This window comes from Malus domestica, chromosome 05 (assembly GCF_042453785.1).
Source record: "Malus domestica chromosome 05, GDT2T_hap1".
Taxonomy (NCBI): Eukaryota; Viridiplantae; Streptophyta; class Magnoliopsida; order Rosales; family Rosaceae; genus Malus; species Malus domestica.
This window is the reverse complement of record NC_091665.1, coordinates 31,409,932-31,437,903: the sequence shown is the minus strand read 5'-3', so window position 1 is coordinate 31,437,903 and position 27,972 is coordinate 31,409,932. Positions and strand designations below refer to the sequence as shown.

General features: G+C 36.9%; 4 protein-coding genes across 5 annotated transcripts; 3 read left to right on the top strand and 1 right to left on the bottom strand.

Moving 5' to 3' along the window:
- Positions 1-987: 987 nt before the first annotated feature.
- On the top strand, positions 988-4,242 carry LOC103435723 (vacuolar protein sorting-associated protein 2 homolog 3-like). Its single transcript, XM_008374128.4, has 11 exons — positions 988-1,230; positions 1,391-1,435; positions 2,222-2,256; positions 2,343-2,393; positions 2,515-2,619; positions 2,721-2,792; positions 3,023-3,094; positions 3,195-3,275; positions 3,514-3,549; positions 3,647-3,702; positions 3,881-4,242. Exons 1-11 carry the CDS (start codon positions 1,197-1,199, stop codon positions 3,927-3,929), a joined length of 636 nt encoding a protein of 211 aa, XP_008372350.1. The 5' UTR covers positions 988-1,196; the 3' UTR covers positions 3,930-4,242.
- A 352-nt stretch (positions 4,243-4,594) lies between these two features.
- Positions 4,595-10,172, bottom strand: LOC103435722 (casein kinase 1-like protein 6). Of its 2 annotated transcripts, none has more exons than XM_008374127.4 (14): positions 9,400-10,172; positions 9,262-9,302; positions 8,608-8,677; positions 8,365-8,513; positions 8,183-8,278; positions 7,912-7,982; positions 7,585-7,646; positions 7,424-7,487; positions 7,209-7,293; positions 6,639-6,765; positions 6,447-6,520; positions 6,305-6,368; positions 5,818-5,951; positions 4,595-5,248 (listed from the first exon to the last, which is right to left on the bottom strand). In XM_008374127.4, the coding sequence occupies exons 1-14, from the start codon at positions 9,473-9,475 to the stop codon at positions 5,000-5,002; spliced, it is 1,362 nt and encodes a 453-aa protein (XP_008372349.3). In that variant the 5' UTR covers positions 9,476-10,172; the 3' UTR covers positions 4,595-4,999. The 2 variants fall into 2 exon arrangements, with proteins under 2 accessions (XP_008372349.3, XP_070677221.1); XM_070821120.1 differs by having other exon boundaries at positions 6,269-6,368; positions 9,400-10,171.
- A 5,295-nt stretch (positions 10,173-15,467) lies between these two features.
- On the top strand, positions 15,468-16,868 carry LOC103435721 (glycolipid transfer protein 1-like). The gene is made up of 6 exons (XM_070822582.1): positions 15,468-15,657; positions 15,756-15,811; positions 15,920-16,050; positions 16,125-16,260; positions 16,449-16,583; positions 16,669-16,868. Exons 1-6 carry the CDS (start codon positions 15,534-15,536, stop codon positions 16,699-16,701), a joined length of 615 nt encoding a protein of 204 aa, XP_070678683.1. The 5' UTR covers positions 15,468-15,533; the 3' UTR covers positions 16,702-16,868.
- A 2,394-nt stretch (positions 16,869-19,262) lies between these two features.
- LOC103435719 (CRIB domain-containing protein RIC6-like) lies at positions 19,263-21,043 on the top strand. The gene is made up of 5 exons (XM_008374125.4): positions 19,263-19,494; positions 19,685-19,897; positions 19,989-20,092; positions 20,235-20,331; positions 20,480-21,043. The coding sequence occupies exons 2-5, from the start codon at positions 19,762-19,764 to the stop codon at positions 20,908-20,910; spliced, it is 768 nt and encodes a 255-aa protein (XP_008372347.1). The 5' UTR covers positions 19,263-19,494; positions 19,685-19,761; the 3' UTR covers positions 20,911-21,043.
- Positions 21,044-27,972: the final 6,929 nt, after the last annotated feature.

Here is a 27,972-nt window from a genome sequence, read left to right as displayed (position 1 = left end):
TAGTTTGTCTATAAATGACACCTCTACATTGATATAGAAAGATAGGCACAATTTTTTTTTATTTTTGATAGGCACAATTTCTTTATTTTTTTTAATAAACGATATTATCTATATTAAATGACCACGTACCTCGAAATTTGATCATAATACTATTCATATGCCATACCTCAAGCCTCTACATATGGCTTTTATCATTGAGTAAAAGCATCTCCAATTGGCTTCCTAAACTGAAATTATAACTAGAAATTAGGGAGATTTAAAAAAAAAAAAAATCAACTCCAATCATGTTTCCTGTCCACCTCCTAAAATAAAGATTCATCTAAGGGAGAGAGAAATGAGCTCCTAGTGACTCTTTATAATTAACGCTGATTGATTTAATTTATTTTAAATAAATAATTAAATTCTATTGTCTAATTATTGACTCATAGTTATTATAACTCTATATTTATAATTAATTTTTATTGGCTAATAATTTGATAATTTAGCTGAAACCTTGGTATAAAATAGAGAACATGATTGAACATGTTGTAACGTAATTAAATTAGAAGGAAGGTAAGCCACTAGTGAGAGAAAAAAATGTTGGGAAATGTCTCATATATACCTAGACGAGATTTGTTAAGGAGATTCTATTAAAAGTAAGACTCTTCAAGACTCCATAGACTCTCTACCACCTATGTTTTTGGCATATCGTTTTATAATGTTAGCACGAAAATTAACGTTGAATTATGAAATGACAAAGAATCCATAAAAAATCTTACATTGAGAGAATCTCCTTAGCATTTCTCATATTGTCGGCCATACCAAGATTTTCTAATCTTGCAGTGGAAATAGTAACATCATTATCATTTCGTCACTAATCCCTATTTGTGTCATTGACCTTTGTAAAATGTACGTAAATTACAAGGAACATCCCAAATATTAAGTTAATTGAAATAAATAAAATATGAATAAGTCCCCCAATGGACCAATCCACATGGATACATGGACACATGGAGGGATGTGATTGAAATTTCAGAAACCATGGAGGGTGTACTTCGATATTTACCGCCAAGTCCCTACCTATATAACAAATAGGAAAACATCCCGCAGAAACTTCCTCCCTCCTTGGACGGTTGGACCTCTCTCTCTAAGCTCTGCAACTCGACGAAGAAATCTCTGCGAGTCCGCGTGCTCTGATACTTACAGTTTTTTGCACCATGAACATCTTCAGTAAGAAACCCACCGCCAAAGGTTCGCGCTTTCTTAATCTCTTGCTCAAATTTTGTTTTTGATTAGGTTAAGCTGAAATTCAATTATTCAAGCGCTCTTAATTTTCGTATTAGATTGGAATTATGGGTTTAATTCGTATTTTCTTAATTTTTTTCATATGGGTTTGCATTTTTTATTGCAGAGGCTCTTCGGGAGAGCAAGAGAGAAATGACTCATGCTACTAGAGGTAATTCATATATATATATATATATATATATATATATATATATTCATTTCTCTGCATTTGTGATTGTAGTGATCATCATCATGATTCAAAGTTCCGGGCTTTACGGTCAAAACACAGCACAGAAATTGTACTGTTTGTGTCTTGTACGTTATATTGATGGATTTTTCGGTAACTGATTTACACTATGTTTGGATGAAGGAAATAAACTTGAAATTTGGATAAAAGTCAGAATTTACAAATTGACATGCACCAATTCCTTTGTTTGGCTTCATAAACATAGAAAATTAGAATTTCTGCATAGAAAAAAACTTGGAATTTGGCACCTCCAATTCCCAAGTTTAAATTCCATGTAAATAGGTGTCATTTCCCAATTTCTATGATTGAGAGTTTAAAAATAACAAATTCCATATTCAATTCCATTGTTCTTTTACGTTAACCAAACAAGAAAATTCACAAATTCTAGAAAATAAAGTCTCGTTATTTCAATTACCGTCATTTTAAAATTCTTTAGTAATCTTAAATTTCTTCATCCAAACATAGTGTTATGCTCCTCTTGGATTAATTGAGGCATTGGGGTTTAGTTTTGACTTTGATCTGTATGAATAGACACTATAGACGGGCTATCGCTCACTCGTAATCTATATCCTATTTTGATCCAGCTGGCCTGTAATTATACACCCGATTGTGTGTCTTGTATCTCACCTTGTAATGAAGCAGCATTTCCTTGATTATAAATCTTTGATTGCGGTCCTTTTATTTATGTTTTTCTTCCACATTTTGCTTCAGGGATAGAGAAGGAAATCGGAGCATTGCAGTTAGAAGTATGTCAAGAGACTCCAGTCAACAACCCCTTTTCATTTTCGTGTATTCATGAACTTTTTGTTAATATATTTTGCTGCCATGTCAGGAAAAGAAGCTTGTCGCTGAGATAAAGAGAACTGCTAAAACTGGAAATGAGGTATATTTTGTGTATTCGACCATTCTCGTCAGTCCATGAATATTCGAGTGACAGTTGCAATTGAATCTTATAAGAGGTAGTCAATTTATATTCCCTCAGGCCTTTGCCTTGTATTCTGCAGGGAGCAACTAAAATACTAGCCAGGCAGCTAGTCAGGCTTAGGCAACAGATAGCTAACTTACAAGGAAGTCGAGCTCAAGTGAGAGGAATTGCAACTCATACGCAGGTGAACTGTCAAATTTCTATCTCTATACGAGATTTCTTCTTTGAACTTTTTATGTCGGATTTGCATGTTATGCTCTTGGTTAACTTTATTCTATCATGCAGGCAATGCATGCTCAGTCCTCGGTTGCTGTTGGCATGAAAGGTGCTAGTAATGCAATGGCAGCTGTGAATAAGGTTTGATTGTAGCATTGAAACAGTATTTTTGTGTAGTTTACATATTATAAATAAGATTTAAGATTGCATTTAATGACGAGCTTTAGTTTAAAAGGCATTTTGTTAACACTGGCACTTGTGTTAGATGTAAGTAAATTCTGATAGAAGTATACTTTGTTACATTGCTTCATATTTTCATAGTTAGGAAATTCCAGGGCTTTTTTAGCAGCTGATTTTGTGTTACATTGCAGCAAATGGCTCCTGCAAAGCAAGCAAAGGTGATACGTGAGTTTCAGAAGCAATCTGCGCAAATGGATATGACTGTAAGATTGGTTCTATCTTTCAATATATTGGCACATAATTAATTTCCTCTCTGCTTTCTGTTGTTTACATAGATCATAACTTAGAGCTTTGTTCATGCAGACTGAAATGATGTCCGACGCCATAGATGATGCCGTGGATAATGATGATGCGGAAGAGGAAACTGATGAGCTGACAAACCAGGTAAGTCCTACTTGCATTATATACTAGAAAAGGAAATGAAATCTATTTTAAGGATGTATACATGCTATGCATCTTTGATTAGATTAATTCTGATAGTTGAAGTTTTGTTAGATGCTGTGGAACGAGTTCATATGAAACTGAGAAATTGTTTAGGATCTCATTCTTCATAGATATTGTTGACTATTGGGCTTCGGTACCAGGATTGACAGAATTTCTTTTGTTAAACTTATTCAAACAGGTGCTCGATGAAATTGGCGTTGATGTCGCCTCACAGGTTGGTATCAATGGTTTTGCATTTTTGAGTTTTGTTTAGCATGTACTCTATTCCTGGCCATTCAATCTGATGTGCTTTGTATTTGATCTATTGACAGCTATCAGCAGCTCCCAGAGGAAAAATTGCATCAAAGAACGCTGCGGGTGTTAGCAGGTACAGCCTCCGATCCCCTTGTCATTGTAATTGACTGCATGATTTATACACACCAGCGGAAAGAGCTTCTCAAACAAATTGATGTCACTCGTGATACGCATTCATCGTTGCAGTTTCATCTTTTTGTTTTTAGTTTGGTTATAAACTTATAACTAAAGAGTTTTTCAACTTCTTACAGTTCCAGCGTTGATCTCGAGAAAAGATTGGCAGCTCTTAGAAATCCATGAGCCGAAGATTGGAAAGCAGAAATCTCCTATTTTTTTCTCGCTGGAGTCCAATATTGGCTTCCTTCAAGGATGCACATTGTTAATATTTTGTAAAGGATGTTCTCATTAGCGATTATCCGCTCCCGTGCCACTGCATACAGAGAAGCTAAGGTTACACAATGACTTTGAAAGAGGGACGATGCCAATGTATGAATTGGTTCGTCTATCATGAATGGAAGAGTTTCTCTTCCATATATTTTTAAGTTTACAGGACTAGACGGTTTCGATAACTATTTCGATGTTGCCGAACAATGAAACATTGATTTTTAAAGCATCATATTTCGTACATATAAAAGTCTTACTATACATTCAAGTGGCTGAGATTTAACCGGCAAATATAGGTTCGATCAAGATTTGCTTCTCCGGAGTACCAAAAGCAAGCATGATGAATCCGTATCCGTATCGGTGATGAGTATATATCGCAACTTGAGTCGTTGGATTCTGAGTGCAAATCCATCCGTTAGGAATACATCGATGTACTCTGAAGAGTTTTCGTTTTCAATACCTTGCAAGTTGTCATGAGCTCTCAAGTAAATAAGGTCAAACTAGTAAACAAGGTTGTCGGGCTAGTAGACCTAGGCTTAAAGGAAACACCTGTGCATTCTGGTTTGTGGAAGATAATGAACTGCAACAAATTTCCGACCGATCAAGGTCGGGCTAACACTGTCGGGGAAGTTTTTGAAATGTTATGTCCATTACAAACAACAGAAACCGGTCTCAGAGCACGCGTATGATAAAGAAATAGTAAATAGTACAGCTAAGAGGAAAAAAATGTACGTTTCTGATACAGTTACAATGGCCGGAAACTCTTCGGAGAGGCGAAAAAGTGGGAGGAAAAGCCTGGATATGCCGCCATTTGACGTGCAATAGGATCTGTAACCGCGGTGCTCAAGTGATATCCCATGTACAGAAGCGAGCGAATTTTGTCTTTGTTTTTTGATTTTTTTTTTTTTTTTTTTTTCAGTACTCATCGACAGACGAGTACTATCCATTAGATGACTCAGCAAATATCAATAGTGAGATGCTTTCCATTACTTCCTGATTGAAAGGAGCTCAAAGCTCCGGAGAGGATCATCTCGGCTGCCTCTTGCAGCTGCAGAGCGCTTGGGTTCGAAACCTCTGTTCCCAGTAGATGGGCGGCTACTGCTTGAGACTAATCTGCTTGTGCGACCGTCACTGGGAGTGTGATCACCTGAGGAGCTTGGCTTACTGCTAGCCATAGCCTTTCTTGAAGTGCTGCCATACCGAGAGGAATTGCGTCCCCTTTCAGAATCATGGTGCTGAAAAAGCAACAATAGCTCTCCATAAGAGTTTTTCTTACAAAAATTGCACGATTTCCACTCAAATACTTGGGATGAATAAAATTAAGGGTGAGAAGCATATCATGCAAGTGAGAAGAGACGACACATTATTCCAACGATTTTAAACTACCAGGACCATACCAGAGATGACTCACATAAACAAAGTACTAAATTTTATAGTTTGCAATTCTTCTAAACTTGGGACTTCTCACCTAACTAGGCCAGGATTCAACTTTGCTTTTGTTAAAATTGTAAAACAAAGAAAGGACGTAACAATAAGGTCATAGAAAATCGGTAAAAAATAAGTGTACGGGTAATAATTATGAAAATCAAGATATCAACTTTACATTTTGGACTTTGAAACTGATAAAATTATTAATGCGGCAGGACTGAAGTTCTTTTACTTGGTGACTTCTCAAGATCCAAGTTTCAGAATGAAAGCAAATCGGCAAGATTAAACTCATGTAGCTTAACACACTCACAAACTGTCCATGCACAAAGCAAGGGAATAATTAACAATAAAATACTGTCAGATATCAAGACTTTACCGCATCTCTGGGTGAAGGTACATCGTCAAAAGACCTGTGTTTCAAATGATCCTGACGTGGACTAGAACCTGAGGTGTTTCTCCTTGAAAATGCTTCAACTGCACCCGAGAATCTATCTCGAATCTCTTTTCCAACTGGATAAGACAATTGCATAAAAGGGTTTAATAATTGTGGGAAACCAAAAAGGAGACTGCAGAGTGTAAAATTGTTGTGGAAAGTTAAATAACAGCTGAAGAAAGGAAGCTACACTGAAAAATCATAGAAAACTAATTCCTCGAATACGAAATAAATCTTCAAGAGTAATTGGCATCTCCTAGTTCCAGAAATCAAAGCTTAGGACTTATTAGTGATAAGTTTGAGATACAAGAGCTAAACAGGACATCAAAGTCAAAAGCACACACCAAATCCATAACTTCTTAATTAAATCAAGGTCAATTATCCAATTTGGCACCTAAATGAAATATATTCTTTGAAGAGTGAGCAACACCTGATCCTCTTTCAGGTCTTTCCATAGATGGCCCTGCGCTTAAACCCGCTTTCCCACTGGCATGCTAAAAACAGAGAAAAAAACCAAGTAAATAACATTCATATAAGATCAACACTTGAACATAACATTTCCAAACACTAACCCATCCTCTAGAACTGCCACCAATCTGAGGGTGCTTCAACACAGTCCAGTCAAAGATATAGTCAAATTGATAACCTGCAAGTAATCATTATATTAATATCCTGACCCCAAACACAAAAAAAGAAAATACTAATAATTACAAGAAAAAAAATTTATGAATCTAAAACAAAATACCCAAATTTGTGAAGATTACCTTCTCGAATAAATAAGTCCCTGAAAAGCCTCTTTAAATAAGAATAATCTGGCTTGTCTTCAAACCGCAATGATCGGCAGTAATGAAAGTAGGATACAAATTCAGCTGGATGAGATCTGCACAGCACCTGTTAAACACATATGTGGCTATATTATCCATGTTGCAACGTTAACAAGAATTCCCAGCAGAAGAGGGTCAATAACAGCAGCATGTTGTGTGCGAATGTGCATCCACAAGGAAACTTATGCTTGAATACGTATGAATGAAGTTATAAACAAACATAAAGCGCTGAATTATCAGACTAGGCTTGGTTCAAATAGCCTCTAAACACATTTATTGTCCAAACCCATGCAAACATTGAGCCAGTCAAGAACCCAACCAAAATAAATGGAAGTGCCAGTCTTCCTGGTCAAGACTTTTTTCATATCTGCCCCATTTCTAATCTTTCGTCGATCTCAACCAAAATATATGAAAATAAACACACACATATATAATATAACACGTGTAGAATGTCCACTCTTGGAACATAAGAAGTTGTTAGCAATAAGAATGCAAGGAGAAAGTTGTTACCTCTATAGGAGTTGACATTTTCTTTTCACTGATTTTGTCGTACTTTTGCTTCTTTGTACCAGCTTTTAAACCTTGCCACGGAAGGCTGATTGGAGGAAAAAGACAAAAAAAATGAGGAATAAAAAATAGAATAAGATACAATGTGGCATCAAATACCCAAAATCAGGTAGCAAATGGCCAAAAAAACACATGAAAAACAAGTGCCAAGGACTAACCTTCCTCTTAGGAAATACATCAGCACATAACCAAGAGATTCCAAATCATCTCTTCTGCTTTGCTCTGAATGTGAAATAAAACACAATGAGAATAAGTAGCGCATGGTAAGTTGGATATCCATTACTGATATAATTTACATATGACATAAAATATCTCTCACCAATTCCAAGGTGGGTGTTAACACTTGCATAGCGAGCAGTTCCTGTGAGGTTCTTGTTCTCCCTAACAAATGAAAAAGAAACAAAAAGTAATTAACTTTCATGGCGGCAACATCAAAGCCAACAGTGGCACAGAAGAATAAAAAGTACAAGAGTAAAATATTAAAGTCAAATCTAACAGAAATGGAAGCGGCACAGAGATATGTCAATAGTACATGAATCACGACAGACAACCCACAGAAGCATATTTAACACGAGCAGTGACTTTACAAAAAAAAAGCTTTACGAAAAACATTATCATAAGTTGCCACTTTACAAATAAAATTTACCTGTATGGTATGTGCTTATGAGTCTGAAGATCCCTATACTTCTTTGCAAGGCCAAAATCAATAGCATACACCTGTGACGAGAAATGTCAGATATATTACAGTTCTAAAGAAAAACGTGTGAATGGAGTGCTAATCAAAGAAAGATTTGAAATCTCGACCCTAATACCATATGAGATCCCCACTATCAAAAAAAATTCCAGCAGTAAGTGTTCCATTAGTGCAGTAATTGCTATAATTCGCACAGTAACTGCAATTAAACAAGAAAAATTACCTGATTGGCTTTACGCGCTAGGCCCACTAAAAAGTTGTCTGGCTTTATATCACGGTGAAGAAAACCTCTTGAGTGCATGTATTCAACTCTGTTAATCTGAAGGATGGCATAAAAAAAAAAGTAAAAACGAATATCCTGGCCATTTTGAACATATAAGTTGAAGGATAGTTAGTAGCACTTACCAATTGATCTGCAAGCATCAACACTGTTTTTAATGTGAACTTCCTATTGCAGTAGTTGAACAAATCTTCCAAACTAGGTCCAAGAAGGTCAATAACCATGATGTTGTAGTCACCCTCAACTCCAAACCACTTGAGGTGGGGTATTCCAGCTTCATCATAAAACGACAATGGTTAGTTGGTCACTATCAATTATTGGTAAGAAGACTTATCTGAGAGAGAGAGAGAGAGAGAGAGGACACTTACTTCCTCCTTGAAGAAGCATATACAATTTTGACTCATAATGAAGCTGGGGATGCTTGGTCTTCACAGGTTCCTGGAATTTGGAAAATAAACTAGCTCGTGAACTGCATACCCATTATGACTATTGAATTATATGTACATGTACAAATACGGGCTGCAACATGGTTGTACTCGACTGGAACTTTATGATATCAAAATGCATCCATGTTAAATCTAAATAATAATAAAAGATATGCTTCCCATCCAGAATTTTCATCCATAACATAACTGACAAGAAATGAAGAATATAAAGCAAGAAGTAAGCTTCGAATGTAACTCGCATAGAACTTGTTCACTATGAAATCTAAAGTACCATTGCTACTCTTATTCACAAAGATTCGAAAGAGATTATTTATTTTGTTCTTTGACTTTCTCTAGTGATTAAAGAAGTATTGAACAAAACATAATTTTAATCAACACGTTCATTAAACCAAATAAATCATACTGCTTCAAGAACCAAACATAATGAATTACCAGAAGCTCACACTCAACATATTCTAGTACATTAATGAAGCCGCCCATTTATAACTCAGGCACAAAACTATACAATGCTTGCAAACATTTAGCCATAAACCAAACATCAGAACTGAATCTACGATTTGAGGATCGATCATATACCAGCTTAACAGCCACCTCCTCCCCACTTTGTACATTTACACCTAACACCGGAACAGAAATTTCATTACCAAACACATAAAATTAACACAATGAATAATTTTATAAGGAAAAAAGGATATCAAGAACTGATTACCATACCTAAATAGAGTTCTCCGAAAGACCCACTCCCAATCTTCCTCCCCAGCTTAAACTTCCCAGCAATCACATGCTCCATGATGCAACAATGTCCAATACGATTCGACCCACAAGCTCAAACTGGCTTTATTTCACAGCAATTTGTGCAAAATTCAGCCTTTGTAGTTTGCATAGCCACAAAACCGCGAAAAAATAAACCCCCAAATCTCCACCAAAAATTAAAATTAAAAGATTTTCAATTGACACCTCCGATCAAAACCTTCGATTTTTTCCCCAGTAACTCGGCCTAAGAACCACTCCGAGCATTAAATTACCATCAAATGGAAAATAAATATGAAATCCCAGAAAACCCAACTCGGAAATCCGATTTTATCGACAACAACGACACAGAAAGAGGGCAACTTTTTCGAAAATCAAAGGACCCCCTTTTTCCCAGCTGCACATCCAGACCGCCTCCAATCCCAAATCCACGATTGCAGACGACGAATTCGAATCTTGAATCACAAGAACATTGACCTACATTGACCTCGACGCCCTCGATTCACAAGCCAAAACACAAAAAAAACTCTCCGAAAATTTGAAATCAGCTGCGAAATATGTAAAAGTAGCAAATCAAATGAGGATCAACTGGGAGGTTTTTTGTTGGATCGGACAGAGCTAGAAACAAATCATTTATACATATGAACAGAAAATACGGACAATGGCGGAGGAAATTAATTTCTAGAGAGAGAAGGAAGAGAGACAAATGGGGGAGGGGCAGAATAAGGGAAAAGGAGGTTGGAGACGATTATATTTGTTCGCTTTTAAGTTTTTTTTTTTTTTTTTTTTTGGGGAAATTGCAATTTCTATCTCGATTTTATTTATGAAAAAAAAAAGTAATTTATAAGATAAACAGGTAATAAAATATGAGGGGTGAAACAAGTCACCTTAGGTCAAAGGCAAAGTTTGAAAAGGAAATTCAAAGAATAATACAAGAAAAAAAAAATATATGTGATGCAGAAAACATAATCATACAATGTTACTATTCGATCAAATCATAATATATGAATTTGTTTTTTATAAAAAAAATATATATATAAAAATAGTACAAATAAACTTTACCGTAGCTTTTTAAATAATACAGTACATAATTTATGTTTTTGATACTCTTAAAATTTTTTCTAATTTTCAAAAAAAGTATCTCTTAAAATAAAATTAATTTACAAAAACGCGCCTGCACTTTTTCTTATTTTCTGACTGTTTTTTTTTTTCTTTTAATATGTGTATTTTGGTAAAAATTAGTTTAGTTTAGATAAGATGGGATATTCTCAATCTTTCTCTCTCCCTTTCTGTCTTGTTCTGATCTGGAAGGCCAGTCTGATCTGGTATTTTACTATTTTGTCTCTCTGGGTGTCACATATGGAGTTTATGGCCTTTTTTGGGTCAGAATTTTAGGCCATTTTGGTGTTGGATTGCTGCATCTTCTATGTTGCATCTCCAAGTCCACCACCCAAAAATTAGACTACTTGATAGTTTGGACTACCGAAGACAACCCTAAAAACTAATCATTAAGCTTAATGAGAATAGATAAGAGCATCTTCGAGTGAGTTGGCCAAATTTATCATTAAAACATGAACTCTTCTATGGTGGTTGGGGATGAATGTAGTGTACACTTAGAGCAAGTCCACCGGGAAAAAAAATGTCCCAGCCCTCAGTCCAAAAAACAAGCTGGCCCTCAGTCCATTTGCTCCAGCCCGTGGAGTTGCCTGGCACCCAGCCCATGCCAGGCAACAGCCCAGCACGTTTTGGACTAACCAAGAAGCTGGCTTGTTTCTCAGGCGCGTGCAACACAAGCGCGCAAGGCGCGAGTGGGTTTCAGGCTTTCCTGAAAATGTGTCAGCCCACTTGGGCTCAGCGACGTGGCGTTATGATAGCCGTTGGATTTCCAACGGCTAGTTTTTCTAGACCGTTGGATTTCCAACGGTAAAAAAAATTTAAATTTTACTTTTAAACTAGACCGTCTGATCAAAGATCAACGGTCCAGATTAATTAACTTAATTAAAATTTATTAAAAAATACAGAAAAATTATTAAAAAATACAGAAAATTTAAAAAAAATTATTTTTTTCTTTCTATAGTTTATCTGATGAGTTTATGTAATTTTATTTTAGTGTGTTTTTTTTTAAGTTTATTTGATGAGTATGTAATTTTATTTCAATGTGTTTTTTTTTAAGTTTATTTGAAATTTTATCCAAAATTGGTTAAAAATCATATCCGAAATAAACTTAAAAAAAAAAAAAACACACCAAATAAATGCGCTGGGTGCCAGCGCATTTTTTTAGGGATGGAGATGCTTTGGTCTGTTATTGTTCACTGGGGCCTATTACTGTTCACTTGAGTGGATAAATGCGCTGGGTGCTGGCACAAAGTCCTTAGGGGTGGACTTGCTCTTACATGTACATTTCTTCTCCTTGATCCCATTCCTCTTTTCTCCTTCATATTTGGCTCTTTTCTCCTATGTATTAACCCTATAGTTTTTGTTTGGTTTTTGATATGAGACTGGTATAATTCTTCACTTTGGTGTCTAAGTTTGTCCACTTCAATCATTTTTTGTCATTTTGTAGAAAATCTCTGTTAAATAAGAAATAATATTAATATTATTATTATTAATAATAAAAATTCAATTTAATAAACAGTGTGCTCAAATGATTTGATAAAAAATAAGAATATTTTTGTTATTTTATCCTTTTAACAGATTTTACACAAAATGACCAAAATGATTGACAGTAAACAAACTCAGGGACCAATTCTATCAATTTTAAATCTCAGAGAACCTCCACCATCGCCCTCTCCATTATTCCATATTCCCCATTTTCTCATGTATCTCCCAACTATTCCTAAAGCAAAAAATTAAAACCAAAAACTAAGAACCAAATAATTATTAAAAATTGAAAGCTAAAATAATTATCATGCAAGTCCTAAAAATTCGATTGATTATAGAAAATAGTTAATCATATTATAATTTCTAGTATTTCGTAATTTTAACTTCCTCTATCCATGATTGATTTTTCTTGACAAATAAAAGTAACAATAAAAGAAAAGTTAACAAATGGTAAAGAAAATTCATGGCTAAATTGATTGATTTCTTTGACATAATTTGTGGATGATGTGAGATACCAACATGAGCCAGCCCACTCGCACTTCCCCTTCCGCCGACACAAAACAAAACCAAATCAATTGACTTATGCTTTCGGTGCTCTTAAAAGTTTCAGATCTTACTTTTACCTCAACACTATTTTCCACCGGAATTCTCCTCATCGACTTATCCGGGTTCTTAAAATTTGATCCAACGGTTACAAATAGGGGCTCATTTTAAAAGTTATAAAAACTTTAGCCGTTAGATCAAATTTCAAGGATCCGGATAAGTTGATGAGGAGGACTTGGTGGGAGGATCCCTTTCCTTTTCCACCACATTATATACTTTAACTTCTTACGAATCTAGGGTTTCATAAGAATTTAATCCAGACATAAAGGCATAAAAAATTAAGCAAACCATCCGAGTTCTTTTACTTTGTCACCAAGTAATCCGTAAGTAATCCGGATATATATTATGCATCCGAGTTCTTTTACTTTGTCACCAAGTAATCCGTAAGTAATCCGGATATATATTATGTGTGTGTGTGTGTGTCAGATCTAAATATACCATACCACAAGGACTTCTCTAGCTAATTTAATTTCTATCTCACAAGTAAGCACTTAGATGTGTTTGACTTAATCTCAACGGGACAAGAGCGTGAGCACAATCCTACAAGAAGACTGAAAACCCTAACTTATTCTTTAACCTATAATAAATTCATAACTTCATAAACTTTAACCTATACATTCATAAGTTCGTATATCAAAAGTCCAAAACAAACAAGATCGTCTTTAGGGAGCAATGGATTCGAAAGCAAAACGCCAGACTCCTGGAGATAGGATGAGTGAATTACCGGACGCGATTCTCTGTCACTTACTTTCATTCCTTCCAACTTTGCATGATGTACGGACCACGAGTTTGTCTACAAGATGGAACAAGGTGTACCAGTGCTCCCATTAGCCTACAGTTTGATAGCAGAGATTTTTCTTATGCACCTCAACAACAAAGGAGGTTTATGAGGTTTGTTGACGGCGTAATGAAATTATGCGGCTCATCGTGCAACATTAGAAAACTATGTCTTCGTTGTAAGTCTTTCGCTTTTAAAGATGAAGATTTCTCTTGTATTCGTAGATGGATATCCACTGCCATCAAGAACAATGTTATTGAACTTGATCTTTATTTGTTTAGTATTTATTATGATTTCCTCGAGATTTTTGAAATGCCTCCGAGCTTTTACGGGTGCAGATCATTTGTGAGTCTGAAGTTGGAAACAAATTATATTACCTTTACATCAGGTTGTTTCCCAAGTCTCAAGTACCTCCATGTTACATCTCATAACAGTATTATCGGTGGAAGGGTAAAGATCTTTCTGAACTGCCCTGCGCTTGAAGATTTGACTATGATTGGAAACATGGGAAGAGATGTTTTGGTAGTTAACATCTCTGCACCTCAGTTAACAACTGATACTCTCGAGTGCGAGTTTTTCGTTGATGCCCAGAGACTTGAAAACCTCCATGTCAATATGAATTGGGCTTGTTTGTCGTCGAATTATGTTTTGGAGAATTCTAAATCCTTGGTCAAGGCCAAAATTCATCTCAAATATTATATGCCTCCAAAATATATGTATAAATATCCATCCTATGTTGACAATATATCTACGTTACTTGCAGGTACGTACTTCAAGTGTTAAATATTTGACTCTTTTAGTTCCTCAATATCTGGAGGCACACTATCTGCCTGATTTTGAGATTTTGAATCAACTGGAGCTAGATCTTCGTTGCTTTTGCTGGGAACTTGTAATAGATTTGCAAAAGAAATCTCCTAATCTGAAACACTTTCTCTTAAACTTTCATCGTACAGCATGGGGATCGCGATTACAAGCCAGTCAATCCATCAATGCTTGTGCCAGTGTGCCTCTCATCACACCTTAAGACTATCTCCATGCACGGATTCCACGGAGAACCGGAGGAGGTTGAAGTGCTGAAGTATTTGTTAAAGTACGGTGAGGTTTTGAATAAGATGACGATTTCTCCAAATAATTTCGTGGGTAGTTCGGCATGTCATACAAAAGAGGAGTTGTACAAGGAAATTTTTTTGTTTCAAAAGGGTTCAGAGACTTGCCAAGTTGAAGTTATCTAGAACGGAAGCAGTTTTAGGTTTTCTAATAAATGGGTTCATATAGTTCTCAAATTTGTAATTTGACATCATATTTTTGTTATTTTGAATGCAATTATGGTCAAACATTTTTTTTTTCAAAAAAAATTTCTAATCAATGCATGTAAACTAGAGATTCGAACATCAGACCTATTTTAAGAGTTATGAATATTAGACGGATCATGTGTTTCTTCCTTTTTCATGTTACATAATATACATTTTTACGTGGACGAGTTGTCATAACAAACATTATAAGATGTCATATTTAGTAAAAAACTAAATTCTAAAAAATATTGATGGCAATTTGGAAAACAATATAACGCCTAACGCAATAATCTTCAACTTTATGTCAATACTATCTGGATTGACATATCTGATTTTGGGATCTTCGTGTTTTCAGGTTTGTGTCCATTTACCAGTTTTTGTTTTTTCTTGTTCTGTTTTTATCCCTTTTCAATCTTTTTATTATCGATGTCATTTTTTTTACCTCTAAATTCGAATGATTTTTTTTTCTTCTAAATTATATAAAGTTTTGTAGAATGCGAAACTTGCAGCTTTAATGGTAGAGCACTTTTTAATTCCTACATGCACGGCGATCTTCGACAATTTGAAGGCATCTGAATGGAAAAATTTTATAACAAGAGACTAAATCCTTAATGTTATTAGGTGATTAGATGCGATTAATTATTTAATTGAAAAGAAAAACAAATGTAGTTGGGCATCAATCATGGTATTAAAAGTTGGCAAAGTTCTTAACTTGCACGCATCGAACTATGAAATCAAACACAAATACAAATTGCCATGCTGACCAAAATATTCAGATTACCAAATCTGACTAGTGATGTTTGTGCAGATAACTAAACACAATAATGGCAGGATCAGGAACTGTTTTCTCTTCTGCTTTGGAAGGGATGAATCATGTTAAATCCAAATCCGGCGAGATGCTTGCCAAACCTTTCTTGGATGTGTGCAAACACTTGCTGCCTGTTTTAGGTATGAGAGTTTGATTTTTAACCCGAAAGCGGATTGAATTTAATGTGTTTGGATGCTGACAAGACCATATTTTTCTCGATTCATTGTTTCGATTCCAGACAAGTTTGGAGCTGCCTTTGCCCCTGTGAAATCTGATATTGGTAATAACATATCGGTAAGGTGCTGTCTTTTTTCTAGGAAAATAATGTAACTTTTTGGACAAGCAATCTGTTTTGGTTTTTTAACGTTCGCAAGGTTTTTGATGCTCTTCTGTACATTACAGAGGTTGGATTCTAAGTATTCGTCGAGCCCGTCAGAATTTAACCTCTTGTATAGCATAGTTCGAGTTGAGATTGAAGCGAAAACTGCGAAATCCTCATCTAGTTGCACAAATGCTCTACTCTGGTTAACAAGGTATGTCATGTTCATGTTGCATGCTTTCTGCCTGCAAGCCAAACCTTGTGTTTTTGAGAATTGAATGTGCTTAGGGCTATGGATTACTTGGTGGAGCTGTTTCGGAATCTACATGATAATCCAGACTGGTCAATGTCGAAGGCTTGTAGCGAAGCGTACGCCAAGACGCTGAAGAAATCGCATAACTGGCTAGCTAGCTCAAGTTTTAGTGTAAGAAATCTCATTCTCTTTTCAATTAGATATTCATGCTCTTGCAGTTAAGTTTATCGTCGATATATTGACAATTGTATTGACCGCATAGTGCCAACGTTGGCTTCAAAGTATCAATAATATTCGTAACATATCGGCATTTTTGAAAAGGTAGCGTAATTGTTCTGAGCTGTTGGATTGAAATGCAGGTTGGAATTAAGCTTGCTCCAGAGAGGAAGAAATTTATGAACATATTAGGTGGTGAAACTCCTGAATTAAACTCTGATATGGGGAAATTCTGCACGAACTTTTCTCCACTCCTCGAAGAGAATCACAAGTTCTTGGTAGGGTTCTTCGTGTTCGCGCAACGTAGTTTCGTTCGAATTTGCATAATTTGGTTTAAGTTTTGCGTTTTTAATCTTTTTGCAGGACTCTGTTGGAATGGACGATTTGAAAGCTTGATGCATGTTCTAAATGAAATTTGTTTATAAGTTGTATGTGTATTTTAATGTATGACAAGATTGTATCTGTATTTGTATTCTTTGTAACCCTTGCTCACTTTTCTACGAAATACAGTGCCGCAAGGAGTTTGTAACTCAAGTGGTTAAAAGTAATCATCCTTCAACTAATGGTAGGCCACATGTACTCCACGTCCTCCCGTTCTGTTGTCCACGTGTTAGGCTTGAAAATTCATTACACATGAGAGGGCGTGTTGAGAATGAATTTCATATTGGTGGGAGGAGGGACCTTACATGTGCTTATAAGTCTCCATATATTCTCCCTCCCCACCATCATTTGTATATAAAAAAAATACAATGTTATTAATTTGCTTAATTTACCACTAAGCTCGAATGTGACAATGTGATTCATTTCTTTCTAGTTCATGACAATGATCGAACAATCCATAAAAACTAAAAACTAAAGAAATTAACTATTTATTTTAAGCTAATCTTATGGCTAACCAAAGTAAGAATTCTAGGCGAATTAAGTTATAACTATTAACTAATGCTATTTTCAAAACGTCTGGTGAAACTCGAGTTGGGTCAACTTGAAATCATCCGAATTCAACCTAAGTTTTAACTTGACTTAAAAAATTACAAAATCTCCATGGCACGTAGGTCGAGTAACTATTGAGCTAATTACGTTTTTCTTGTGATGTGTGCGTGCCAACTCGCAACCAGGCTCGGGCAAATAGAATAGATGTGGTGGTGGTGGAGTCAAATGTGTTGCTTACTTCTGCACTTAAGCGATTACGGCCAAAGAAGGAACGCGTCTCGGCCTTGGGTTCTAGAACCTAAAGACAAGGTTGCTAGATCACTCACTGCGAAATTTAATAACTGGTTTGACTTTTAATGTGCCGAACATGAAGTAACCTGATAACACCTCACTTCAGAGAGAAGCTAATAAAAACCCCTTTAGGCAAAATAATTAGAAACTTTTTGCACGCCGAAATCTGGATAGGTAACCAACCGACACATAAGCAGTGTTGTTAATTCAACCTGAAGATGTTGCCGGTTGCTAACATAGTACTATTAATCCAAACGTCTGTTGATGAGAGGGTTATGATAATTAGTATTTTTCTCAGGAGTGAGAGTTTTCGTATATAGCTTTTGAGTTGTTTGTTGAGTTCAAGGGATGCTTACGTTACAATCCCTCAAATTTATAGTTACAAATCCCTTGATACCCAAGTCTGATATACTCGATCACCATGTCACAAATCCCTTACTAGTTCTGTTGAGTCTGTTGTGTTTGGTTTTACCCATAGGGTGAACAATCGTGCATATGAAGCAGTTTACGTCTCAGATGTTGGTGGTTACCTTAAATGAGATTGTATGGAACCTGAATTTCTTTTTAATATTCTTGCGGAAAATATAAACTTATTTATTATAATCAAATAAATATATCATTTGAAAAAAAAAACAAAAAAACAAAAAAAAAAACAAAGAAACAAAAAAACCATCCTGGATGATTTTATCTTCCAACCCCACATGAAATGCTGGACACCACATTCTCCAACACGAATCATACTTCCCTAGAGACCACATGCAATAATCCAATTATCTTGGAATTATCTAATCTTTGTTATCAACTCAAAGGATAAACCTAACAGGTTGGCCTACCACATTGACTTTATCAATTCAAGGGATAAAGCCTCTCACAGAGCATATTCTATGCATTTTGACCTCGTCAAATATCTCCACAAGATAATTCCTAACGATAATCCAATAGTAATATATAGTAAAAATATTGAAATCCAACGCCCTCACAGTTAAACAAATCGATGCAAAATCGGATTCAAACAGATCAACTTAGTGACAAATAAAAAACCGACAACGTAAATGGTATTTACTCTCTTTACAATGATTGTAACTTCTCACGAAAGATGAACATAAGAAATGTGTGATTTGTAAAGCATATATAAAGTTTTGGGGGCTCATAACTTCCGTAGTACAAAATTTTTACTGCTGCATTCATAACTATACTGTGACTCCTAAACATGGTCAACGTGCAAACCATTGAGCAAACTTTAAAAACAAGTAATGGACTTGAGTCTTGACCAAGTAAACACGAGGATGTTAGCGTAAGCCGAACTTAGAAACACACATGTGCCATCTCATTTTGATGCATTATAGGTTTCACATGTACTAACGACTAAAATTAGTTCACAAACGCATATTCGACTAATCATAGCACTTATCTTGCTTTAATTTTCTACAAATCCGCTATTTATGCAAGTGTTATATATCTAGATGTAGCCATGTCCTCCATAAGTAATTTCCACCCAAAGAAATAGCTAACAAACAATGGAAATTCATAAGCTTCCACCATTCATTACAACCTCTAAAATGACCCGTTAAAACTCCCCCTCCCCTATATTTAGCACGTCAAAGATTTTATTTTCACTCTAATTTTCTGGCCGAAAAATACGACGACTTCTGGTTGACAATCATGGGATTAGGGAAGAAAGAAGAATGCATTACCATCGAATCAACGAGATAAAAAATAGGTTTACTTTAATTAAGCATAATTTGTTTTCCAGTTCATTCTTTTTCTCATCACTGCAACCCTCAATGCCACATTTGTCAAAAGCTGTTGTTGGTTTTTGAACACATTTTTCCCTTTCTTTCTAAAGTTTTCCCCATCTTGCAAATTAATACAAGAAAGTGAATGTTCTTAGCTTCTTAGGGAAAAAAATTATAGTTCTGAATGCAGCCTCCTTCAGTACGGGCCTGTAAAATTCAGCCTTGCATCAAGGTATCATAATCGAAACGCAAAAGAATATGGTTTTTTGTTGTTGTTGTTTCTTTTATCAATAAACTGTCATCTGTCAGATTTGAACACATAAAAAAAGACAAATTGCAGTTCTGTTTGCATTAGCCCTTTCATATTGTGTATTTTGATTTTCGATTATTAATTTCTTCTTCTTCTATTGTCAATGTTACAGAATTGGAGGACAAATTTTGGATTCTACATCTAGTAGAGAATTTCCAAGAGTAGTTTTAATTAATTTGTTTAATTAGAATGGCGGCGAAAGATGCAAAGAATAGCAAGATGGTGGTGAAGGACGCAAATAATGGCAAGATGGTGGTGAAAGATGCAAATAACAACAAGATGAAGGGCCTCTTGAAGGGCCTAAGATACATTTCTCAAATTTTTGGTACGTGTAAAATTGGAAGAAGGTTGCAATTAGAGTGATTTTTAGGGTCATTTTTATAAATTTCTCAAAGAAATGGCAATCCTTTCGGCAGATGATAACAAAGACCAAGAAATGCAGATTGGGCTTCCTACAGATGTAAAGCATGTTGCTCATATAGGATGGGATGGCCCTTCAACTGCTAGTTCTCCAAGCTGGGTAATTAACCATTTTTGCTTTTCTTTTTTAACAACATTTATAGTCCACGAGATTCGAATTATGCTCGTAACCTATTTTTTGACAAAGTGAAGACGGATAGCGGCTAGACGAGACCATCATGTGGGTTTTATTTTTCATGCAGATGAATGAGTTTCAAGCTCCACCAGGATTTCAACAGTCAGCACCTTTAGGCAATGGAGATATGAAAGAAGATTATGGGGTCAAATGGGTCTCTGAAGGTACCCTCTTTTTTTTTTTTTTTTTTTTTTTTTTTTTTTTTTTTTTAACACGCAATATTGACGCATTTGCTTAGAGAGCATCAGTAAATGTGTAGTTTTGTGTCTAAACACATTTCGGTTAACATGTTAATGTTGTAAATGTATGTAGATTCAAGCCAGAAAAGTTCAAGGGGTGCTAGGTCACCGGCGAATGACATGCCGGATTTACCCAAGTCGTCAAGGCGGCATTCATCGAACGGGCACGGAGGTGGTGGAACGGATTCCCCCAAGAAGGAAAAATCAGATAAAGTTAAGCATACAAGGAGGTCTTCTAAGAATAGGGAGATATCGGACAGTAGTACTAGGAGCATCCAGCAATCCACGGATCCAAGTCAAGGCAGCAAGTCGCCGCAAAACCTACCGGACATCCCTAAGAAAACGCGACGGAAGAAGTCGAAGGACTCGTCCATTGGGAGTCCATCAGGGTCAAGGAGATCTAAACACCATGCTAGTTCAGAAACATGTACATCTCCTGGACACCAATCTGCAACCATTTCTCAGAGATCTTTTCAAGAGGGGGAGGACAAGGGATTTACATGAACTTCTTCACAACGTTGATTATTTTGTTGTAGCTAGAATCTTTAATCAGGCTAGCTATATAAAATGTATCAGGAAAGTGAAGCCAAAGAAATGTAATTTTCAGACTAATAACATCATTTCAATTTTTGAAACATTTTACTTTGTTTTTCTCGGTCAAAAAACAACTTCATTAGAAAATCATACGACTTAACCAAATCATCTGTGGAACACCTCACAAAAGCATAAGTTCTTTATACTTTAGTCCAACTCGATCCCACGATAGTCCAATATAGTATATGAGAATTGACCTAATCAGACAACCTTATCAAAAAATTTCTCCTACAACCTATGTTTTAAAATTTCAATGCAAACCATCATTGTGCAATACAGTACAAGGGTGATCTGCTTTTGTCTCTCTTTCATGATTTGAGATCAATTTTGCCCTGAATTAGACAACATTCCAAAACATGTTCGAGATCAATTTCACATGTATTTAGTATTGTCTATCTTGTATACATTTACAACTTTCAACATGCTCTGTACAGTTTTAAAACCCGCAATGTCATACGCGCAATTTTTGCTAGTTCATCACTAATTGACAGAAAAATTGTGGTAAAAAGAACAAAATAATAGTATGATGAAAGATAGTTATAATAATTTATATGCACTTTCCATTGACAAAAGGTCCATAATTACATTAACTTTCCCCTGTAATTCCTAGTGACTGCACATATCTAAAAATTCATACCCCGTTTCAGTAATTATAACCTCTTATTTTCTCTGTTAGAAGACCTAATCCCAGTAAAAAATAAAAAATAAATAAAAAATGACAGATCCAATATCATAGAAACTTCAGCCCAGAAAACAACATGGAGGCAGATTGTCTGCTCTCCTGTTGCTCTTTCCATCCCTTATTATTTGTGCGGTCACGATTAAGCCACGTCAACATTTTATATTCTTATTATTTTTTGTCTTATTATCTCTATAAAAAAATTAATATAAAATATTAACGTGACTTAATCGTGACCGTATAAAATAAGAGAGAATGAAAATGGCACCCAAACAGAAGGGCAGACAATCTACCTTGAAACAATATACCATACAAACTCAGGGATTTGAGAATTTGAAATTACACACATTCCTACCACAGTACACAAACGACTGGAGACAGCAAATATTTTAGTCCAAAGGGGTAAAACCTGACAGGGGTATCAGAGACATTACACCTTAAGCTCACCAACCTTACGCAAATTACGTAAAGAGCACAAGATGTCGGGATCAGAATGTCGGAAAATAACCACTGATCCGCCTCAGTACACCCAGCACGGCAGCGCAGACCCAGCACCACATAGAGATACCCACTGAAAACTTTGAACCCAATAAACCTCGAACTCATCGACCCAATCGCTCCACCGCTTCAACGGCCACGATCTATAGCGTTCCAACTTTAACCGACACAAACAAAAGCAACCGAAAAAGTTCTGGCTAAAAAACAGGGTTGTGAGCCGGCCGAGGAGCCGACCGGAATCTGCGGACTTTGGCAGCCGCAAAACGGCAGAGACGAGCCACAAAAAGGGCAAAAAAATTAAAAAATTATTTTAACAACCGATATTATCTAATTAAAAGGGGTGGGAGTGTGCTAGCAATTATGTGGTTCAAATTCGTCTTTGGTGAGAATCGAACCTAAGATCTCTCATTTATAAGTGAAGAGAAATATCACTAGACGTAGTACTAAGTGACATAAAAAAAATCTTTTAATGTATATAACAAATGTGGCGTACCATTCCGTATTCTGATCCCCTTATAACCAATTAATAAGCAATCCCAATAGGGAAGAAAAAGTGTGGTTCTCCTTATAAAAATGACTTACACGAAACGAGTTTACTAAAATAATAAAAGTTCTGAGCTACTAATTCAAAATTATATAAGATTTTTTTTTTCAAATACTCTTATATTAGTAGTTTGGGATCCACAGTAACAGCAAATCCGTTTTATCAAAATCATGTGTGTCCTTATCTTGTACAACTTTTGGATCGATGTTGGATTGCACAATATATCAAGGAAAGGTGGAGAGACAAAAATGGTGTCATCGGGACTCAGAGTAAAAACTGAGATCCGTTTGCATACCCGGATTAAGCTTTGGATGGATGCTCTTTCACTTTGGTCGCGTTGGCTAGGTCTCATAAAATTGAGTAGAATATAAATGTTTTTAGCATCAAAACCAGATCCCAAAGTAGATGTCGAGTGATGGAATGATGATATGATTTGTTTTGTTTGCCCCAAAAACAAAACCTAGATATGGAGAATACCTGGTTTGTTACGATGACGCTACTATGTTAGTTTTTTAATATAATCAACACTATTATATAGTTTTGACATTCCTAATAATAGTGTTGGATTGATTTAGAACTAGTCGCAATGATGTTCGAATTATAGATCTATGTCCGAGCTGTGACTTGTGACATTGTTTGTTAATTTTTTGTTTTCTTGAGTTCCCCCAACATTTGCATAACACAAGGTTGATGTTTCTCGTTTTTGTTAACTAAGACAGTGTAACAATTGGAACTAGTTTTTCAATTTGTCACATCATTTAGTATTCAAAATTATGGAACTAAAACGGTGAAAAGCCCATAATAGTGGTGTCGGGGATTGTAACAACTAATGGCGGTGACCAAACAGTTGATATGATGGTTCCCTCATGTCAAACCGATCCAAGAGCTTGTGTTCTTATTTTCAAGGTAGTTGCATAGGAATGCATCCGTCTACGGTCGATGTTCTAACAGTACATCTATTGGCTCTGCCTCGACAAACATGGTATGGACAATGGACTTAGAAAAGAGAAGTTACTGGAAGAAATCAATAGTCTTTGATCCAACTCACACATGTCTTTGATCCGACGAAGTTACGAAATATACTTCATATCATTACTTTGCAAAGATTAACATGAGTAACGAAACAACTCATCAGAAACTTCACTTGTTTTGTTTACAAGAGAATCGTTTGAGGTTGAATCAAAGCAACTTAATATTCATAACATAAACTTGAATCACAAACCGAAGTACCTTACTCTTAGATTGAATCACGTAGTAGCAGTCCCGTTCTGGGGACATGGCTTTTAAAGGCTGTGAGATGCAAGGCTTTTGCCACCATATTGAAAATGTCAATGTGTTCGTACATGTTCAAAACTCTCTCTATTGTGTAAACATCGGTTTAGGTCATCAACACCGTCAATGCGGGAGAACATTGAAAGGAGCCCAAAACTAAGGCCAAATTCAATCTTTTAGGCACGGGCCACGCCCAATATCAAATTACTTTCAATGCCAAACATTTTGACATCACGGTTTAAAAGCACGTCAAAATCGCATTTTTATACTGTACTTGTAATATGATATATATAATTTTTTTTGGACAATCAAAGTAAATTTCATTGAAGAGAAAACTAATACAAGGTAAGAACAACTCCAAAAGAGAGTACAAAATGGCCAAGCAAAAGCCCAACTCCATAAACGAAAACTACAATGAGAAGGACCAAAGTGAGCAGCCCATAGCAGCAACCAAACCGAAAAACCTAGACAACCACCTCTACCAAAACAGCCGCACCGCCATCGCAGATCCGTTGCCACCACCCGGAAGAAAGGCCAAAGAACCAAATGGATGAACGGAAAATGGAGGTAGGCAAGCTACCCGCTCTACGACTGCTCCCATAATCCTACCAAATAGTGCAAAATACACTTTAAATGCTATGAACCACCAAAGTGCGCCTTCGGAGGAGATCCTAGGAGAAGACACCCAATGAAAAGAGCAGCAAGGGTAGATGATAGAAGATTCACGGTGAGGAGCGATGTTTGGATAGGAACAATGAAAATAAAACAAATATGAGATAAACTCATGGATGACTGAGACCAAGCTCAGAGCAACTTGAGACACAAAATGCTCAGAAAGAAAACAACCGAAAGTTAAATGCAAAACCATATAATCTAAATCTCCATCCATGGTGGCTTGGAGAAGGGAAAAAACGTGGTGGAGTTGGAGGAAAAGGGAGAGATGGGGAAATCGGGAGGAAAGAGAAGGAGAGAAGGGGAGAAAGTAAGGAAACATATGGTGGAAGAAGGAGAAGAGGAAGAAAGGCGAAAATCAGGGGGAGATGGGAGATAGGGATATGAAATAGAGGGTGGAAGAAAAGGGAAGAGGGAGGAGGGCGAGGAGGGAAGGGCATTGGGCTGCCGCCGACTCCAAGCCGGAGCAAGAGACCGACGACAGAGAAAGTTTCAGAGATGTAGGCACATTGGGGGAGAGAGAGGGCACATAGTCATAGGGGAGGTCTCAAAAATATCTAATGAAATTAAGGTTCCACCATAAAACCAATTGGTAATATGGGGAGTAGCCCAAGATCATATAAGCACATAGCAAACCTTGTCCCTTACCAATGTGGGACAACTCTCAACACGCCCCTGCACGTGTGGCGGATTTTCAAGCCTATACGTGGACAACAACTGGGTGACGTGAAGTGTGTGTGGCCGTTGGGCTTCACACGTGGACAACCTTGCTCTGATACCATAATGAAATTAAGGTTCCACCATAAAACCAATTGGCAATATGGGAAGTAGCCCAAGATCAAATAAGCACATATCAAACCTTGTCCCTCACCAATGTGGGACAACTCTCAACAATATCTAAGGATAGTCATCCCTTTTTGTTGATGGTTTAGGGGAGAAATTTGGTTCACTCCAAGGCTTGTAATATGAAAAATAAGGTAATAAAAGTCAATGAGGCAAGTGAAAGACTCATACTTAAGATTTCATGCATATATGCTTTGATTCCCAATCAATTAGGCCAACCAACTCGGTTACAATACGACCACTAAACTTAGACGGGTTTATCTTGTTACTCAGTTGGTTAAGAGCATTTATCTTTGTACTCAAGGTTCCGTGTTTGATATTTTATTCTTGTAATTTAAATGAATTTAGTGTCGATTATTCTATCATTTATATATAGAAGGAACTTAGACGGGCTTGGGCTCAATAGCGCAAAAACATAACGATTGATCCAAATTCAAGTATTCAATTCATAAAAAACACAGCAGTTATAACGCGAGACTTGTATTTGGTTAAAGAACATTCATTCGTACATTCGTCATCTTGAGTTTGATTCTCCCTCTTTAATATATTGCTTGTCTCAATTGGATTTGACTTCATTTTTAACTTTTTCATCCTAAACTCACCTATGCGTTTATTTTTGTCCCTTGATGAAGATCATATGTGTGGAGCCAAAAATAATCACAAGGCGACACGTGGATTTTTGACAAAAAAAGACAAAACTACCCTTGAGGTATACCGGGATTCCTAGGTGCAATTAGCAGACAATTATCCTTCAACCACGTCAAAAGTGCCCAAAATAGGTATCAACTTAAAACCTAATTTATTCATATATTTCCCATTTCATTATTTAGCTAATCAATTAGCTAAATAATATACTTATTCCTTTCATATTTCCTAAAATTGACTAATTAAGGGATTAATTACCTAATCAATCCCTTAATTATCAACTAAACCTCTAAATTATAACAAAAAACCCACTAGGGCCGGCCATGCCCTTTATTTTCTGTTTGTTGCTGCCATTTTCTCCCCCTTTTTATGACATTCAAATAGCTAGTTAATTAGGTTATTACTATTTGCTAATTAACTAGCCAATTATTTCCATAACTCCCCAAAATAACTAGCCCATTATCTCCATAACCCCCCAAAATAAATCACCATTTCCTCTCCTATAAATTGGGTCCCATTTTCACAAAACACTAATTCCAACACTTTGGCAAAAATCCCAAAATTCTCTAAACACTCTTTCTCTCTAAAATTCTAACTTTGGCATCGGAGGTTCTTCGGCCAAAGCCCCCCCATTCATCGTGGGCGCATGAGGCTCTTGGCCTTAACCTAAGGTGCTAGTTGTTTTGTAGGTGCAAAATCGTCCAAGATCGAAGAGGAGAAAATTTGCATCCACAAATTGGTGCTTTCATTGAGAGTTGAAATCCATACTCGTAGAAGACTCTCGCACAAAAAGGTTTTTTCTTTATTTTCTAGTCCATTTGAATATTTTTCATACGTTCTTATTATTAGAATTTTTTACTTGCAAAGGTTCTTTGATAAAACGTATAAGCAAAATATAATGGCTAGAAATTTAGAAAATTCCATAAGTGAAAATTCTAATATACAAGAAATGGGATTGCGGAGATCCGTGAGGCAAAATGCGACAATAAGTGGAGCAGCACCACCACCACGAGTTTCCACCATGGGAACCACCACGGTGGCTACCTCGGTAGCCACCCATGGCGAGGTCCATGGTGCCTTCACCACGGCTCGAGCCGTGCCATCCAAGGCTCACGACACCAAGGCCACGGCCCAAGTACCATCCAAGTTTGCATGGGCCCGGGCCCAAGCCTCGCATTCGCTTGCATCACATTCTAAGCAGTCTCCTCCCGCCAAGCAACCTACTCTCGCGGCCCAGCCTGCTCCCGCCAAGCAACCTGCTCTCGCGGCCCAGCCTGCTCCTACCAAGCAGCCTGCTCTCGTGACCCAGCCTGCTTCCGTCGAGCAGCCCACTCCCGTGGCCCAGCCTGCTTCCGTCGAGCAGCCAACTCCCGTGGCCCAGCCTGCTCCTGTCAAGCAGCCTGCTCTCGACGAGCAACCCACTCCTATGGCCCAGCCTGCTTCAGTCGAACAACCCACTCCCGTGGCCCAGCCTGCTCCTGCCAAGCAGCCTGCTCTCGTGGCCCAGCCTGCTCCCGACGAGCAGCCCACTCCCGTGGTCCAGCCTGCTTCCGTCGAGCAGCCCACTATCACGGCCCAACCTGCTCCTGCCAAGCAGCCTGCTCTCGTGACCCAGCCTGCTCCCGACGAGCAGCCCACTTTCAAGGCCCAGATTGCTCCCGTGGCTTTCCAAGCAGCCCAAGTCGGCCCAAGACTATCTCAACCATCTGGGCCTACCATCAGGCTAGGAGCATTCTCACCATATTTTTTCGCGGATTTGACATTTCCCAACTCAAATCTCGCGCCCGGAGTCTACCACCCTTCCACTGCCCAAGGAGGC